The sequence below is a fragment of the Condylura cristata genome, unplaced genomic scaffold (genome assembly GCF_000260355.1).
Source record: "Condylura cristata isolate star-nosed mole 26May11 unplaced genomic scaffold, ConCri1.0 scaffold00018, whole genome shotgun sequence".
NCBI classification, from domain to species: domain Eukaryota; kingdom Metazoa; phylum Chordata; class Mammalia; order Eulipotyphla; family Talpidae; genus Condylura; species Condylura cristata.
In genome coordinates, this window is record NW_004567119.1 from 6,415,981 (window position 1) to 6,434,186 (window position 18,206).

Here is an 18,206-nt window from a genome sequence, read left to right on the forward strand (position 1 = left end):
ACTACTTGGACCAGCGCTTACTTATCTTGTGCAGTCACCAATAGTGATCTTGTAATTTGAAGATTTTCAGAACAGACTCATGACCACTTAGGGGTCTTTAAAGAAGGTCTATAGTGGGTAAGGGTTGCTTAGATTAGGGGCAAATTACCCAAAGATCACAGGATGCTGCTGCTGGCTTAGCCCAACTCATTACTGAGATCCGCGGGAAACTGAGGTGCAGAGAAATTAGCACCAGAGGAGCCATCCCCATGATGCGGGCACAGATTTCTCCTGGCCCCTCCCAACCTACAGGAGCAGGGCAGAGAGGAGCATCAATTTAATCTGACAGCTTGAGGTTCTATACATGACATCATAGTAGTAGCACAAAAATACTTATTTTATAAGAAGAAAAAAATACTGACTGAAGGATTTCTTTTTAAGTTCATAGCATTTTACTTTTTTTTTTTTTTTAAAGATTTATTTATTCATATAGAGCTGGGTACAGGCCAGAGACGCGGAGGGTGAGAGGATTCACCAGAGACAGAGTGCGGAGCAGAACAGGCAGATGGACGAAGAACACTGCTGAGGGGAGCAGCAGGCGGGTCAGGAGAGGTCTGCCACGCCATGTGGATCTCCTTCGGGGCAGGTGGGAATCAAACTCATGCGGAAGTGGCTTAAGCTTCTCAGTGCTGTGCTTTAACCCGCTGCACCACCAGGGAGGGCCATAGCATTTTAGTTTTAATTTTAGGATCATGTTGATGCACGTGAAGTGTCACCATCTTCAGTGAGTTTTGACAAAGAATCACAGTCAAATAACCAAGACAGTTCTATTGCAGAGAACAGATCCCAAGAAAGGGTTTGCTGTCTTTGAGGTGGCTTTCAGGGCCCTGGCAGGAGACAGCAAAGGGGGATGGGGCCAGTTCTGGTCAGGGGACATTCAGAAATGAGGCAAGCAGCTGGGTCACAGCCAAGACCCCACTGCAGTGGCACCAGGAATCGGCAGAAAGCAGCCAGTCAGATTCCGCCAGCTTCTATTTTTGTATTGTCTTTATTTTCAGACCCATCCCAAACCAGAATGATCCCCTTCCCCAACACAGAGGGGTGACAGATTTGAGTTTTCCTCCTTCCTACCTGCTTGTCAACCTGTAATAAACTCCAAAGAGATGTCTTCCCTGCGTGGCGGACAGACTGGACCGGACCTTGTAGGTTCGGTCCCTTTGGGCCCCAGGACTCGGCTCCCCGCAGCCACTGTCAGTGTCCCTGACAGAGAGCCCCCACAAAGCGCCTACCTTGATGTGTGGAGCACACGACCGTCAGCTCCTGACTCGCGTCCCCAGACCGTCTCACAGGAATCAGTAGCTCCCCTGCAGCTTCCTCTACTCTGTATTCTGCCTCCGGAATATAAACTGTTGATTCTAGAAAAGAAAGCAGAAGGCTCATCAGCAAGACTTCAGCGTGACTGGGGACATGCTGACCCGGGCCTACAGGTGCGAATAGTGTTGGGAACCGGAGCAGGAGCGGGAGCAGGAGCCCAAGCTGGACAGGAGTGGTGCCGGGCGAGGAGACCCGCTTTGGGAGGCGAGGGAGGGTCTATCACTAAAGCGAGAAGGGGAACCCCACGGCAATACTGTGTCTCTTTTTGTTTTTTCAGGTCAAATTTTAGATCTAAATAGCGTTCACATATTTCTGCTCCTGATGGACTTTTACGGTGTACTTTTTAAAAAAAATTAATTAATTAATTTATGCCTACAGAACTGGGGTACAGGTCAGAGGTGCAGGGGCATTGAGAGGATTCACCAGAGACAGAGGGCGGCAGAACAGGCAGATCGATGAAGTGCACTGCTGAGGGGAGCAGAGGGCCGGTTAGGAGAGGTCTGAGCGCCATGTGGTCACCTCCGGGGCTGGGAATCGAATTGGCCCTGAGGTGGCTGCAGCCAGCTTGCAGTGCTGCGTCCTTACCCGTTACGCCACCAGGGAGGACCTACGGTATACTTTTTTTGTTTGTTTGTTTTTGGTTTTAAAGATTGATTTATTTATGCATACAAGAGCTGGGGTACAGGTCAGAGGTGTAAGGGGGTGAGAGGATTCACCAGAGACAGTCGGGAGCAGAACAGGCAGAACTAGTGAGATGCACTGCTGAGGGGAGCAGCAGGCAGGCCAGGAAAGGTCTGCCACGCCATGTGGGCCACTTTCTTGGCCGTTGATTGAACTCGTGCTGCAGTGGCTGCCCATAGCTTCATAGTGCTGCACTTTAACCTGTTGTGCCACAGGGAGGGTGATATACTTTTTAATGCCTAAAGAATCAGGTCATTTAATTCATGAATACAGAAAAATCTTTCACAGCATTGTTGCACAGACATCCAACATTTATTGTGCTGACGTGGTGTATGAGCATATGCAGGCCACTTAAGAGGCTAAGAACAGTAAATGACTGGTCTGGCCTTCCATGTCAAAGTGGTATGCTCAGACATTTACTGAGCTGTGTGGGTGTGTGTGCACAGCTGTGCCTACGTCTGAAGATGTGTGCAGATATCATGGAAATATAAATATGCCATCGGAACAGTCACTGAAATGGGAATACAAATACTGGTCATCCTCTGTTGATGGAATTATGTGCACTATTTTTCTTTGGGCTTTTCAAAGCTTTGTAAAACTTATGAAGCATGGATTGTATACTGGAAACACATGTGTTTGTTTGAAAAATAAAATTCTATTGAAAGTGTATCCAAGTAATTCTTGGATTCGAAACACATTTAGTTGCCTCAGTTTCCCCCCATCATATGTATATCAATGATACTTTCCCTTCTTGCTTCTGCCACCAAGAGGCCCTGAAGGGTCTGGTGCTGGAAGGCAGCACTGGGCCAGGGGTTTGGAGTGTGGATGTGTCAAAGGAATGCTGCCAAAACCCTGCCTCGGTCTCCCACGGTCCTTCTCAAAAGTCCCCAGAACAAGGGAGGGCTGTAGATTTCCAGCCGTGAGGTAAATTGGCTTAATTAAAATCCCAGGTGGCATGGACGGGTGTAGTGGCTTAGGGAGCCTCAGGGAGGCGTCAGGCCCCAACGGCCCAGGATCCCATCAGGTGGGTGGGTCATAGCTGCAGGCACCACCTACCGTCTCCAGGGTCTACGATTTCAACAGTGGCCATTTCCGGAAACTCCAGGGCAGCCATGAGAGGGTCCCACAGAAGGATCTGGAAGGTCTCAGAAGCCTCATACTCATTGTCAGGTAGGATTCTCACGCTCCATGTGGCTGCAGTCTGTCCAGGACCAAACCGGATGGGTTTCTGGGTCTTCCCTTTAAAATCTTTATTTTTCCTTGCAGTTTCGTCTTTGGTTACAATGCCTAAATAAAACCAGGAAACTATTAACCTAAAGCCTAATGACTGAAGAACAGTCTCCTTTCCAAGGGGCGTGTGTGTGTGTGTGTGGGGGGCATCTATTGATGAAAAGTAAGTAACATAGAAACTGCTTCTTTTAATGTTCCCAAAAGACACTTGCAAACTCTCCTTCCCGTGGGCAGTGGATATGTGTGGAAGAAAGAGGGATGCAGGGAAGGGACTACCCCGGAGAGCATGGAGAACGGTCACTAGTGTCTTTATTTTAGTAGATGTTTACCAAGTGAAGAGCCTCATTCTTCAGTGAAGAGCCTCATTCTTCCATGTTCTCAGCCCCCCGCAAGCTCAGGCTATCAGTGAGGGGAGCAGAGACCCTCTCCGCGACTTAGTTTGCCGGTGAGTTCCTTGCCAGGCACCTGCGGAGGGTTCCATCACGAATATTTGTATCTGGTAATTGTAGTTCTGTCTCTGGGAGGACCACTCCAGGTTACTTTCCCATGCTGGTCTTTACTTACGGAGGTGTTATCCCTTTGGTGTTTAGGGATTTTTGATTGGGAAAGAATCACTAGCAGGTTTTTTCAGTTAGGGCTCCGTAGGTAGAGGTGGAGACAGATTTGGGTTCTGTTTGGATTGGTGACTTATTGAAGGGGTGAAACAACCACACAGTGTGGGGTCTGAGGGTGAAAGGTGCTACCCCTTCAAGACCACAAAGCTGCCCCTCCCCCCGCCCCTCTTCCCCCTCCCACTCCCCAGCACACAGCATTCTGGTTGTGTCTGGTTTTGAGTGTGACTTGCAAATGAAGGTCTGGTGAAATGTCTCATGACTTTTGGATCATTATAAGGCTTTGACTCTGCAGTTGTTTCAATGTGCAACATCAGATAGGCCTTGACACCTGCTATTGAAAAGCTTGACCCCAAGTTAGATGGGTGTTCCCTTGTGCCATTTCCTCTTTCCTATTCTTGGAGAATTTGAGGGCTTGTAAAAGGCCCCCAGAGTGTGAAACTAATTTCCAAGGTAGGAGGGCTGGAGTTGACATGTTCAAACTCCTGGAGGAGGCCTGCATTAATACTTTTGGTGGTGGAAACTGAGCGGCCAGCTTTGAAGTGCCGGTTGGGGTCCCTGCTGGAGTGGGCAGAAGGACGGGCAGTGGAACCCCAAACACAGCTAAGGTCGAGCTGGAAGCACTCTATTTAAGTCGTGTGAGTAGGTGGCTACTGCCAATTTTGGGGCACCGGCTCTGGCTGAGGTGCTGAGAATGGACCTCTGATTTAGGTAGAGCGTCCATCACCCTACGAAGTAGCCAGAATTAAGTATAAATATGTATTATAAATTTAAAAGCAGTTTGAAAAGAAATGGTGGCTTGAGGACTCTGGTATGTGGCATTCTGGAGTCTCTTGAATTAAAAGGAGAGAAGGAATGTAACTGTCTTAAGAGCACAGGAAAAGAACATGGATACAAAGCAGCGTGTGGATTTTCCACCGTCAGCACCCCGTCTAAAGGTCCTTACTGATGAAGGATGCTTCTCCAAGGTACCCTCTGCGCGTGAGGCTCACTTTGAGGACCACAGCGTCTTCATCCACAATGTAGTAGCTTTTCTCCAAGGAGATCCAAGCCCAGAATAGATGGAAGGGCTGATTTGTTAACTTATTTCCCCCTGCAATTGGGAGAGGAGGGAGAAGTTGGAGTGTCTGAGGAGAAATCAGTGATTGGGGTTTGCATCCTGCTGTGAAGCCAAGCATTTCAAAAACACATATTCCTGTTTATAAAAAGAACAGTGCTTCACTTTTCTAGAGACTTCCCTGAGCACCAGCCAAACCTGTTCTTGTGTAGACGAGCCAGGTTTCCTCTTACTGCAATAGGCCGTATGCACTGGGCTTCCAGAGAGCCCAGTTTATAAAACATCAACTACAGAAAGCATCACCTTCAGGTAACTGCCACTGAAGCAGGAGAGTTCCTCACCTCCTCTCCTGGGTCAACCTGGGGGAGAAAGAGCAGAAGCCTCTGCCCTCCTCTTATGTAGCAGGTTTTGGCCCACAGCAGCAAAGAAGTTTTAATACAGAGCAAGTTTCAGATTTAATTATTACTCGAGGCAAAATGCTAGTGACTAGATTAACCTTGTGTTTTTGATTCAGTGCGCCCGTGAGATATTTTTATTGGAGCAATCAGAAAATTTATGTCACCTGCCAGTGATCCATGTAGGAGGGAGGAAAGAGCCTTTCCTTGCAACCACTACTGAATAATGTTCAAAGGACATGCAACTAAGACTTGGTTACATTACAGCTCTTGTTTATCCCACACGCCAGAACTCAGCGACGTACAACTGCAAGATAAATGCATACGTTGAAGTTCATGCTTACTCTCCATCTGTCTTCTCCCTCTCCTGTTAAACATAACATTATTGATGTTGTGGTGTGCGCATTCTGATAAATAGAGCAAAACGCAAGCAAATGAACACACCAGAAACGCTTTTATGCTATTAAAAAAAATCACTGGTTTAGTTTCCAGTTTGAAGCAAGCCACTTTCATTTTTCATGTATATAGTTCTTTGGATTTTGAAGTAATGCATCAAAGTAGAAGTGGTAAGCATTCTTTTGTGTGTTTTTTTTACCCAAAATCCTATTTTATTCTGCTAACCAGATGTTAGACTAGAGCAAACACAACATCCTTGTACCTGGACAGACAGGTGGAGTGACGTGGATAGGTCTACAAAGGTCATGGTGCGTCCAGACTAGAATCCAGCTCTGTGGCTCCTAGTTTAGTGCTTGTTTGCTTGTTTCTGGCTCCACACTGACTCTCTTCTGACTTGGGGGTCAATGCAACTTGAAGACATCGCAAAGAAATGGGCAAACTCTACTGCAGAGCAGCGCCTCTGAATCAAAACAAGCATGAGATAAAGGCTCTCACCAACCAGGGAGAGACACATGGTCCTGTTCTGAATCCAACCAGTGTGAGCTGGCTGGATAAAAATGCTTGGGGTACACTCTGAGGCAGTGAGCTCCCCCAGCTCTGCTCAACTCATCGTATTGTCACGAGCAAGAGGCAGAGATTTGTAAACTGCTCTCTGTGCTCACAGGATTATTTTCAGAATCAAAGAAGATAATGCTGTACCACCTGGTACAAATTAATGCCCCATGAACTTGGGTCCTCATCATGGTGGTTTTATGGGAGCATAGACTTGATTTGTGTCTTGCGATGTTGCTTTCACCACTGATTCATTCATATGGTCTTTCTCTGGTCAGGACTTCCAAACCCACTTTTTAAAAAATAATATAGTAGTTTATTTTAACATCATTTTGTGCCTTTTTCCATCTCAGTTGTAATCCCTGTGGACTTCCCATCACCAAATCACCCGGGTGCCATCACCACAGTCCAGTGCATTTCCCTCCCCCACCGTTTTTGATCCCAGTCCCCACTCCACCCCTGTAAAATGTCTCTGGTATATAGTTGCTCATTATTATTATTATTTTCTCCCCTAGTCCTTTATACTCCTGCTATGATTGGAACAATCTGGTATTTTTCCTTTTCCTTCTGGATTATTTTATTAAGCACAATCCCCTCCAGCTCCATCCATGTTACATGCTAAAGGCATGTGTTTATTATTATTATTTTTTTGGTTGCTGAGTAATATTCCATTGTGTATATGTACCACATCTTTCTAATCCAGTTATCCACTTTTGGGCATTGGGGTTGATTTCGTATCTTTCCAATTGTAAATAAAGCAGCAATAAACATGGGGGTGCAGGTGTCCTTTTGAATCAGTGTCTTTCGGGTAAATACCTCGAAGTGGGATTTTTGGGCCAGACCACTTTTAATACAATAGTTTCCAGGCACATTCCATATTCCTCTAAAACCTGCCTCCTTTTGTCCTTCTTTAGCCAATAGTATGACTTGGCTATAATGCTAATGTGCCTACACCCTGAACAAGAGGAGTCAGTGTCAAAGGCTTGTCTCTTCAGGCCTGATTTCGAAAGTCACTGTGACCTGAAATCTTATCATGGTGGTTTTATGGGGCCAGGTCAGTGACATGAGAAGAAGAAACATGGTTTTGGGAAAATCCAAAATATTCTCTGTACCAAAGCACTTAGAGATAAGGTGTTTTGTACCAAGTGTGTTAGGATGAAGAAGTCAGAGGAAAAACAATTGTAGTTCCAGATGAATCCAAGAAGATGAATCTTATCTACATGATGTAATGTTATATTCATTCTCGTTGCTAGCTAAAATCAACCCCAGAAAGAAGGAAATAACTTAACAGACAACTTGAGGGGGCTTTGTTCTAAAGATATTAGGACATGCCACGGCAGAGTTTCAAAACAAAGAAGACTCAATAGAATAGTCAAAATAATAAAGACATGGAGTAACAGAAGAAATTATTCTTGAAGTTATGGTTTTACTTATCTTTATAAAGCAGCCAAAACCAGAGCGTAATGGCCCCTTGGTTTAATTCATTGTGTTCTACACATTGGGCCCAGATACCCACTCCTTATCCTATATTAACTATATCATTATATTGCTTTTAAGTGTAAACTTGTATAAAGAAATATTTGATCTTGGTGCTGGCTTAGTTTATCGTGGTTTAAACTCTGAGGAATCTACCATTACAAATGTCAGCTCACTACAAAAAAAAAAAAAAATAGTTGAGCAACTTATTGCAACTATGCCTTTAAATAATAGTCGTTGTAATCAGTAGAAATAACACTTATACACTGTTTTCACAGGGTGACTACAACCCTCTAGGGGTCTTTAACCCAGCCAGAAAATAAGACATGTTCATAGGGAATTGTGAAATCACAACACAAGGCCAATATGATTACAGATAGAAAGGAATGGAGTAGACGGACCCTGAGGGTAAGGGGGGGGCGGGGCAGGGGCAGGATGTAGGGGCTGAACTTGGAGAAATGGATAGAATTTCCACCCAGGAGCAAAGAGAGTGGCCATTTCAATATGGATTCCACTGAGGTCACCTATACAAGGACACATGCATGCATTTGAAAACGTTCAACAAAGTATTCTTTGGGCTTGATGAGGTCACTTTGGAATGGATGCCTACACACTTTCCATGCCTTGCTTTGCCTGCTTTCTAATATAAGCTGCTTCCTTTCCAAACAGGTTTGAAATACATGTCTCATTTTATACATTACTAGATAAGTTACTGAATGGCTTTTCTGTAACACCTCCTGTGTTGCAGGAGCAAAATTAAAATCCTTAGGATATTTTATTGGACAACTATCATCAGAAAGAACTGTAATTTGTAGTCTAGGCCAAGTAAAATGATGAGTGTTAGAGTAGTAATCAGTAAATAATAACCTAACGATCGTAATCTTTTCAAATTAATTTAAGTGGTTTACAAAGTTATTTAAAGTTCAGGAATAGTTTTCAAATCTTTTCTAGCCCCATCAACCAAAAAGATGAAATAATTTCTTACTCCAAAGTCCACAGTGATTGAGGGAGACAGTAAGATATGTTTTTTCTCCAAGGACACCTTGAGTGATGATTTATATTTTATAATTCCCATTGAAAACTCCTAATTTCTGTCTCCAAGTAATTCTACCAACTTTCTAACCTATGTAAAGGCCTTCAAGGTCTTTGATTAGAACTAGATTTTAGTGCAATGGAATTTTCTTATTGAGTCTTGGATTCTAGTATTTTACCTTCGGCTCAATTATATACATTTATATAGAGGGATAGTTAAAACTTCTTGCAGTCACAGATTTCTTTGGTTCCTTGACAGCAGACTTCTCCCCTCAAAATGTACTGGTTCACCAAATCTTACATGCAGGAGACTTTACATTCCCAGGAGTCACAGAAATCCTCAGCCAACCTATGGACTCCATAAAGACTCTGTGTTAAGCCAAGAAAGTAATTATATACATAAATTGACTACAGATTTCCAGAGTAATGAATAAGTTAAATATTTCCCTAGTGAAATTAGCCATAATGACTTAGTTAATATAATCATCACGTACTTGAGGGGAGGAAAGAAAATTCTTAATGTCAACCTACAATCCATGAAGAAGGGAGAATTAAGAGGCAGTTATTGATTATATTTCACATAACTAAATCTTCAAGCCACCCATGGAAAGCACATCTATCTAAAAGTAGAAGATCTAAAAATAAGATCTTTTGATTACCAAAGTTCTTAAATACATTGACCACAGAAAGAGTATCCTGATAATCTGAAAATGTCCCAGTTGAATTTTTAGTGTTTTCTGGGATCTGATAATTCTCATAAGGAAACTTTGGCTGCACCTGTAAAATGCAGAAATCACTTATCATTTCTCAGTGCTGTTCCACAAACCATACTCTGGAAAATGCATCCCGATTAAAAACAGTATTTGATTTGATCTGTAAATCTTGTATTGGGAGATGTTATGAGAGATTTAACTGTGAGATCCTTGATCTACTACACTGAGTAGTAAAAAGAAAGAAAACATGTTAATGCTGTCTAGCTCTCGTAGTTCTAAGTTATATTCTAGGTTCTGCAGAATGATCGCTAAGACAGCACATTAGTTCAACCATCCATCTAATTATTCCACAAAGATTTATAGAGCTTGTTATGAGCTGAGGAATCTTTCAGGTGCTGAGGACAGAGAAATGAAGACCCCCAGATTCATGTTCTCATGGGCATACTTTCCAGTGGGGCAAAGAAATCATGCGTAGGCTTGGAGATGAGAAGAGCTATGAAGAAAAATCATCAAGAGAGGTGGGCAAAGAGTGACTAGGGGAACGACATGGGACTATTCTCTGCAGAGTGGTTAAGTTTAGCTTTTCTAAAGGGGCGCTCTTTGAGAGATTAGGAGGAACAGTCTAGGCAGAGGGAAGAATGAGCACAAAGCAAGTGTGTCCATATCTGAGAAGGAGTCAACATTCTGCCAGGACCATCTGCCAGATGGTCCACCTGGACTTTGTCCCTTCTGATGCCTTTTCCTTCCTACCTGTCAATCCTTATTGAAGAAGGGACATTAGCTTCTGCAGAACAATAGTGCTGATGATAGCCACTTAGTGAACTTGAACGTGCTTTCTCACTATCCAGCAGCTTTTTTTATGTTTGGAGAATTTGACATTGAGTGCGTCCCACCTCCACTAGGAAGACACCAGAAAGCACTTCGCAGATTCCCTCATAGGAGAGGCAGAAGCTCATCCCCTAGATTCTGCTGACAGCTGGTGACTCTGACTCAGAGGTGCACACTGTGGGGTTCAGGTGCCCCCGGGGCCCAGTTTGGTGATGGTCACCAGGGAGACTTCTGGTTTTCTCTGGTATTGGTGACAGAGGCCCAGTACCAGGGACAACTGTGCAGCTGTGATGTCCGTGCTAAGAGGCCGCGGTGGCCCCTCGTGTGTTCTCACGTCCTTTGTAGACTCTGACGATGGCTTCCAGGAGATGCTTCCAGAGCTTCCTACTCTCCCCAAATGAATTTCTTAACTAGAGTAGATTAGACTAAGCATCTGACTGATCCACAGATGTATTGTTTTGTCTTAGTTGAGGTTGCAAAATAATAGGAATGTACCCAAACTAATTAGAGACGAGTGGAGTTTTTCTTTTTTCCTTCTGGGTGGAAGGCAGGAGGTAGGTCACATAACCCTATGGCAGGGAGCTCAGCTGGATTTCTTGAGAAACCGGGCCCCAAATCTTTGTGTATTGGTAACTACACTAAGTCTCCATCCCTAGGTCTCCATTTTTCTTCCCCTAGTTGTTCTCTGATGTTCCCGGAGCTGTGGTACCAATTTAAAAAAATGCATTTTGTTGGCTAAAACAAGTCACAACCCCTTTGGCACCAGGGCATCACTCATGAGTCCACTCCTGCTTCTCAGGGCTTTCACACGTCACTCTATTCAGGCTCCCAGGTCCTCACTACTCCCTCCCTGAGCTTCTCAGGCAGACGCCCCGCAGGGGGCTGGAAGGAGGGTCCGTCCCTCCCTTTGACATGTCAAGGTTCGTGGCCCTCCTCTTCCTGAGGAACTATAGGCTGTTCTGTGCAGCCACACATCCAGCTTTTCAGAAAAAGGGAGTGAAACTCAAGAGATGTTGTCATTTCTTGCGGGCAGTCGCCTGAGCTCCAGCAGCGCTGCCTCCCAACAAGCCCCAGGAAGTGCATGTGCCTTTAGTGGTGGAGACCAAGACCTTGCGCTCACCTGGCTCACCTGGTGGGTGGGCAGGGCCAGCAGGGGTGAGAGCGTACTGTGGTTTAGAGGGAGGTGTGTGATCCATTCTTTTTGTATGTCCCCAAACCTTCTCCATGACATGCTTGACTCTCTACTTTGGAGAATTAAAAACCCAACGTGTTACTGCTGTGCATGACAATACAAGTTTTCTGTGCCTACTTTCTTTCTTTCTTAAAATAGATATCTTCATATAACCACATTGGGAGCAGTGTGAAAAAATAAAGACCCCAAGTTTTTCTGGGATCATTGGGCATGCTTCCATAGGGTACCCCATGCTGCTTGTGACACAGAATGGAGCTAACAAAGAACTCTCAAAGCAAGATGTTGGAGAATTAAAAAAAAAAATCACATTAGCACAGGTCCCAAACTAGTTGGCAGGCGGACATACACTGATTGAATGATTACAGGGGCATTTCCCTATGGGAGCTGGGGGTCCAGATGGCTTAATGGAAAGGGAGAACACATTGGCCCTTCCTCCTCAAGAGTACATCCTTCTAGACGATGTAGTGTAGTGTAATGTAGTGTAAGGTAATAGTATAATGTAATGCAATGTAATATCATGTGAAACAATGCAATGAAATGTAGCACAAGGAAATACAATACAATAAAGTGCAGGTCACATACTGAGCAGCTGTGTGTCTGGGGGTCAGAATAACCATTCTCGTTTTGGGATATAATCTAGAGTCAGTGACTGGGCAACCTCATGCACTGAGCCAGGTGAGCTTTTTCCCTGTTTGCTGGTTATGCTCTTTTCTTTTCCACCCCATTGAAGGCAAGAGGCTGATTATTATGCCCTGGGGCCCGGGGAAGCCAGGGTTCTCTCTGCCCTTGGTAACCTAACAGTTTAAATGAATTGCCTGGAACACAGTCCTGATGGCTCCTTCTGGGGAAGACACAGATGCAGCTGTCCAGATCCACCTGGGCCAGTCTTTCTACTAGAGCGGGCCATGGGAAAGTGCTCTTCCTTCAAGTGGAACGGCTGAGTACTAACAATTTCATATGTTTCTACTTGACGGATAGCGAGGTGGCAGGACTCAGCGGGAAGAGACCTGGACAGACCTGGCGGTGGTCGGGCAGACACTCACATCGCTCTGAATCTCAGCAGAGCTTTGCCATGCAGAGGAAGCATTTCAGTTGCCAGCAATTCTTCTCTGCCAGACAATAGTTCAACAGTCTTGAAATACATGGAAAGCTTCCATTCAACTTCAAACTCTTGGGGCAAATACCAATTTTCTAGAAATAAAAATACCCCCTTTATAGCCCAAGTACAATTGGCCCTGCCAGGTTGTGCTAAAGTGATCAAATGTCAAATCCGTGAATCTTAAAGACCCTTAAAGAAAATGGAAGTAGCTCTGCGAGGCATCATTTGGAGTGACGCCATACACAGACCACAACAAAAATAGCAGGAGAGGTGAGAGAGAACGGGTCAGTCACGGACTGAACCCAGACACAGCCTGCAGTAACAGCAACGGGAAGTCAGTTTAAAAGTCACTTCAGGGGCCCTCCCTGGTGGTACTAGGTGTTAAGGCACATGCTATGAAGCTGTCAGCAGCCACTGCAACACAAGTTCGATTCCCAGCCTGGAGGTGACCCACAGGGCACAGCAGACCACTCCTGACCCGCCCGCTGCTCCCCACAGCAGTGTACTTCACACATCTGCCTGTTCTGCTCCCCACTCTGTCTCTGGTGAATCTCCTCATTCCTTGCACCTCTGGCCTGTACCCCAGCTTTTATATGCATAAACAAATCTTAAAAAAAAATAAAATCAAGCCTATTTCTTGCTATAGCTCTCAGAAGATGGATGAAGAGGGAGAGGGCAAATGGCTGTTTCCATGCAGAGTTTAGTGCTGGATGCGGTTATGTACGTAAACTCGGTATTACTATTTTCACTTCAATGGACTAGTTCTTGAAGCTACACTTTCTTTTAAATCTGAACAGCTAAAACCTCTTTCTCTTTCTGTGCTTTATATTTCTGTGTGAGCCCCTGCTGGGTATAGTAGCTCGCCATTTTGTGCTTAATGCTAAATGTCACCTGTGTCTTCCCTGTTTATTTGGTTTTCCTGGTGTGCCCGGAAGATATATTTATATATATAATCATACATTAAGAGTAACTAAACTGCTCATTTAATGGGCCTTTTCCTGCATTTAAAAGAAAGAATAATACATCCACGTTTTAAAAAACACAGGGGACAATGGAAAACATAAGTGGCAAATGAAATCAAATCAGGAAATAAAAGCCACTCAGCCCCTTGGAGTATAGTGAGTTGAACAGACGGAGGTGAGACCCAGACCTGCCTGCCTCCAGCCCGCGGCATGAAGGGTGCATGGGCACTGCGGTCCAGCAAACCAGAGCCCCAGCTCTTCTTTCATATCCGGGCAAGCCTTATAAAGGAGCAAACGGCCCTGACACAGTTATCAGAGATCGGCTCCTCCACGGAGTCTTCCACTGCTGTGTTAAATTGCCCAAGCCTCAGGTGTAAACAAAGCACGCGTGTTATCTCATAGTTTCAGTGGATCTGGGGCCCAGGTACACTTAGCTGCATCCCTGCACAGGCTCTCAAGAGAAGCACTTCAGGTATTAGCTGCACCTTGACTAGGAAGAATGTGTTTCCAGAGGCATCGGACGATTGGCAGAACGCGTTCTCCTGTGGCTGCGTGGCCCAGAGCCCTGGTTTCTTACTAGTGTTGGCTGGAGGCTGCTTCTTCTCCCAGAGGCCTCTGAAATGTGCTGCAAGTGGACTTTGCAATAGGTAGTCTGTAATATGGCTCTTTGCTGCTTCAAGGCCAGCACACAATCTCTCCAGTATGTGTTACTCTCCAGTAGGCACATACATTTGTGCCTAATAAATATAGATGCCTAAACTGATTTTGTACATAATTATATTATTGCTGTCTATCTATCTTATTACATATGAGGAGGTCATATAGCATCATAGGTAATATACTCTATATGTACACATGTGTATATATGTACATATCTCCTATGTGTGTGTGTGTGAGTGAGTATATACTCAACCACAGGCCTGACACCTTTGGCATATTCTGTGGATTAGGACAGACCTAAGCTCCCCACACTGCAGAAAAGGCAGGGCAGGAAGAGCTATTTCTGAATTTTCCAGCACAGTCTCCAACCTGAGAGCACAGCACAGTTGCTTGGGGGCGTCACTCACTGATGTCCAGGCTGCGCCACAGACAAACTGACCCAGGGTATCTGGGGGTTGGGGCCAGACTTGGTTCTTTCAGAAAACTTGCCAGGTCGTTTAATTATACAAACAGAGTCGCAGGGTCCGGGGTGTTCTGGAAGCGGAGGGCCTCTCTTCTTTTGGTTGCCAGAATGAATAAAACATAAACAAAATTCAGCTCTCAGAGTAGACCACAGGTGAGAATCTTTGAACAAGCAAAACGACATTCGGCCACTGAGGTGGTATCTTTGCGACTCCTGGCTGAAATGCACATTTACTACAAAAAGCAGAATATTTGTCGACACATGGACATCAGTAGTGGAATGGAGAAAGGAATCAGATGATTGCTAAGAACCGAAAGAGATGAGTCCAGTTTCATCCAACCTGCCAGCTCTGCTTGCTGTGCATTCAATGAGATTATCCATTTTGGCGCGCGGTGTAGACACCAGGTCCTTCCTAAACAGCTGTGACTGGAGCAGTGATGTCACTCATCTGGCCTCATCCCCTTTGCCTTGGCATTTCAAATTCCCGCCCGAAGAACAGAAGAATGGACTTTCCTGACCTTCCATGCTGCAACTCTTGAGCCACATTCTTTCTCTGCTGTGACCCGTGCAGAGTTTGCTGGGCCTTGGCAAACAGCAGTCAGCATTGAAGAGGGGCCAGGAAAGGACTCGGACACACACGGAGGAGCGGCGAAGGGCTGGCGGGGGCAGGAGACCTGGCAGGTGAGACAGCCCGGGGTGGGGGGCAGTGGGGGCCAGAGTCTGCGGAGGCGCCTCTGGGACATCCCTCCCTACACTCAGGGATCCAGGCACCAGCAGTTTCCTTCCAACAAATGAATTTATGAGAGGAAAATAAAAGCTGGGAAGTAAAATCAATTTAAAGCATGAAAGGTGAAATAGTGTGGAAAAATATGACTTTCCATGCTTAATTAATCATAGAAAATGTGTCTGCCGGCTCGGCGCCAGGTTAGCGGAAATCCCAGGGTGAGTGCTGGTGGGGAGGGCGCTGCCAGGAGCTGCCGGGCCAGGAGGAGGGCTGGTGGGGAGGGCGCCGCCTGGTCGCGAAGAAAAGTGCAGGCCGCGGTGTCACTGGAGGGTTTTGCACCTGGAGTCCATTTCACGAAACTCTTCTCATGCTCCCCGGCTAACACGTGGCCGTGGTTTGGTCAGTTTGTATTTGTGAGGAAAGGCAAGGTGTAACTTTGCCAGAATGTTCTAGGGGTGAAGGGGCACGGAGGTCTCGGATTGAAGGCGGTGGCAGGTGGATCTAGATCTTTCATTGGCAGCAAGAGATAAGAGAACTCGGTGGAGAAGTTTTCAGTTGCGAAGTGTGTGCACGTCAGGCCCTTTCTTTCTCAGACTTGCTTAAACCCAAGATGTGTTTTTGTTTTGACAGAAACAAAAATGGAGCACATTTTATCAGCTTGTTCCTCAAGACTCCTTCCAGGACATGTTTCAATTATTTTGAAGTCATGTCAAAATCACATGAACAGAAATTAATTCCGTGAGTGTTTCTCAACCCTTACACCAGCCCCGGAAGGGAATATTTGAAAGTGCCCCCAGGAAGGGTGGGGACCAGGGGCCTGGCTATAGGCTGTGAGCTTTGAAGTCGGAGAGAGCTGAAAAAATTCCCTGTAAATTTTATATTCTGCTTCATAATATAAGCCCTTGTATCATCTAGAAGAAGAACTTGCCTCAAGGAGTACTCACTGCGTCTCCCCCCCACCCCCCAGCTCATGGACACAGTCCCTGTATTAGAGGCTTGTTACTTGCAACAAGTATTACAGAAATTTTGAAGTCTTATGGAAACAGACCACCATCTGAGGTTACAGGCCCTTTCTTTTATATATATATATATTTTTTAAATTTATTCATACAGAGCTGGGGTACAGGGCAGAGATGCGGGGGGGGTGAGAGGATTTACCAGGGACAGAGTGGGGAGCAGAACAGGCAGATCGACAAAGTACACTGCTGAGGGGAGCAGCGGGCGGGTCAGGAGAGGTCTGCCACGCCATGTGGTCATCCTCCGGGGCAGGCCGGGGTAGAACTCATGAGGAAGTGGCTTAAGCTTCTTAGTGCAGTGCTTTAACCCGCTGCGCCACCAGGGAGGGCCTACAGGCCCTTTCTAATGCACGGCACTGCCAAGTCTCTGCTCCATCCTCATGACAAACCTGCAAACACCTGCTTGGTGCTTACTCACAAAATGTCTGAACCTAGCTATATTTTCAAAGAAATTCAGTAGCTTTCCGATCAGTTGACTCTTCTTATTACTTTTCCTACTGAAGGGGTCCCCAAGGATTCGGATAGAACAGATATTAAGTCCTGGGTCCTGCAAATGGAGGGGAAGTCTCTCAGTGTTAGGGGCATAGATGAGAGAAAAGAAATCACACACCCACATACAGTACTTCATGGATGTGTGAGTAACCTCACACCCAAGCTGTTGGGTGGAACTAACCCAGATGTCCATCAACCGATAAATGGATGTATAAGAAAGAATAGATTCACACAATAGCGTGCTATTTGGTCCTCAAAGGAAGGAAACACTGGAATGGGTTATAACATGAACCTTAGACACAGGACCCTCAATGACAGGAGCCAGACCCCAGCACAAGGCCCCACTTATGTGGAAGGTCCGGAGGGACAAAGGGACTCATGGAGAGAGACGGCAGATGATTGTGGCCGAGGGTCCGAGCGGGGAGGTGTGTGAGGAGATGAGCGTGCGTGCTAGCGAGGACAGGGTTTCCTTGTGAGGGGGTGAAAATGCCCTAAACCAGCTTATGGTTCCATGGACCTAGGAATATACTACAATAAGAAACCCACTGAAGTGTATACTTAAGTGGGTAAACTGTGTCACAGATGAGTCATACCTTTAACTATTAAACTATTAAAATATCACGCCATGTGTATTTAATATTAAAACAAATACTTTCAAAAGAAAAAAAAAACAAAAAAAGCTACCACCACCCAAAAACACAAACACTTCCAAACTCAAGGGAAACTGAGGCAGACAGTGTGGCTGAGTGTTGTCAACAAGGCAGAACAGAAAGGATCTGGAAGGGACTTGTGTAGGGCTTCACACATTTTCTGATGTTTCTATTAAAATTATAACCATCAAGTGAAATTCAACAAGAGATGCTGAATTATTTTCCACCTTTCTGGACTGTTTACTGCAGCAGATGAATCACACTTTACCTTCCCTTAGTCACTCAATTATGCTGCTTCTTTAGCTTATTCACATCCATCAAATACACTATGAAGCACTCTGCACTTGTGTGCATCCCAGAGCTTTCTCCGAAAGTCAAGCTTGCCTTTCTCCACAAAGTAGGGTCAGGGGGACTGAAAATTCTTCCTGAAGTGCTTTCTATGAGAATAATCCGTTTACACCTGTGGAGAACACGGGTGTAGTCCTAGGAATTCAAGTCACCAACAGTATTTGAATTTTAGGGCAGGAAGGGACTTTGGAGATAAACTGCTTGACTTCATTTTCCAGGGAACACCAGCCCCGGCTCAGCAGGCAGCTGAGCTAGGCGACACTCTGGTCTCCCAAT

The 18,206-nt window shown here is 45.4% G+C and overlaps 1 protein-coding gene across 1 annotated transcript in view; it reads right to left on the reverse strand.

The window, feature by feature from the left end:
* Positions 1-18,206, reverse strand: part of FREM3 (FRAS1 related extracellular matrix 3) — a 51,145-nt gene that overhangs the window by 13,777 nt on the left and 19,162 nt on the right. The window contains exons 3-5 of the mRNA XM_004685196.1: positions 4,822-4,968; positions 3,091-3,321; positions 1,269-1,394 (exon numbers count right to left, since the gene is read on the reverse strand). Of these exons, the coding sequence (XP_004685253.1) occupies positions 1,269-1,394; positions 3,091-3,321; positions 4,822-4,968 (504 nt within the window). The remainder of the gene's footprint in view (positions 1-1,268; positions 1,395-3,090; positions 3,322-4,821; positions 4,969-18,206) is intronic.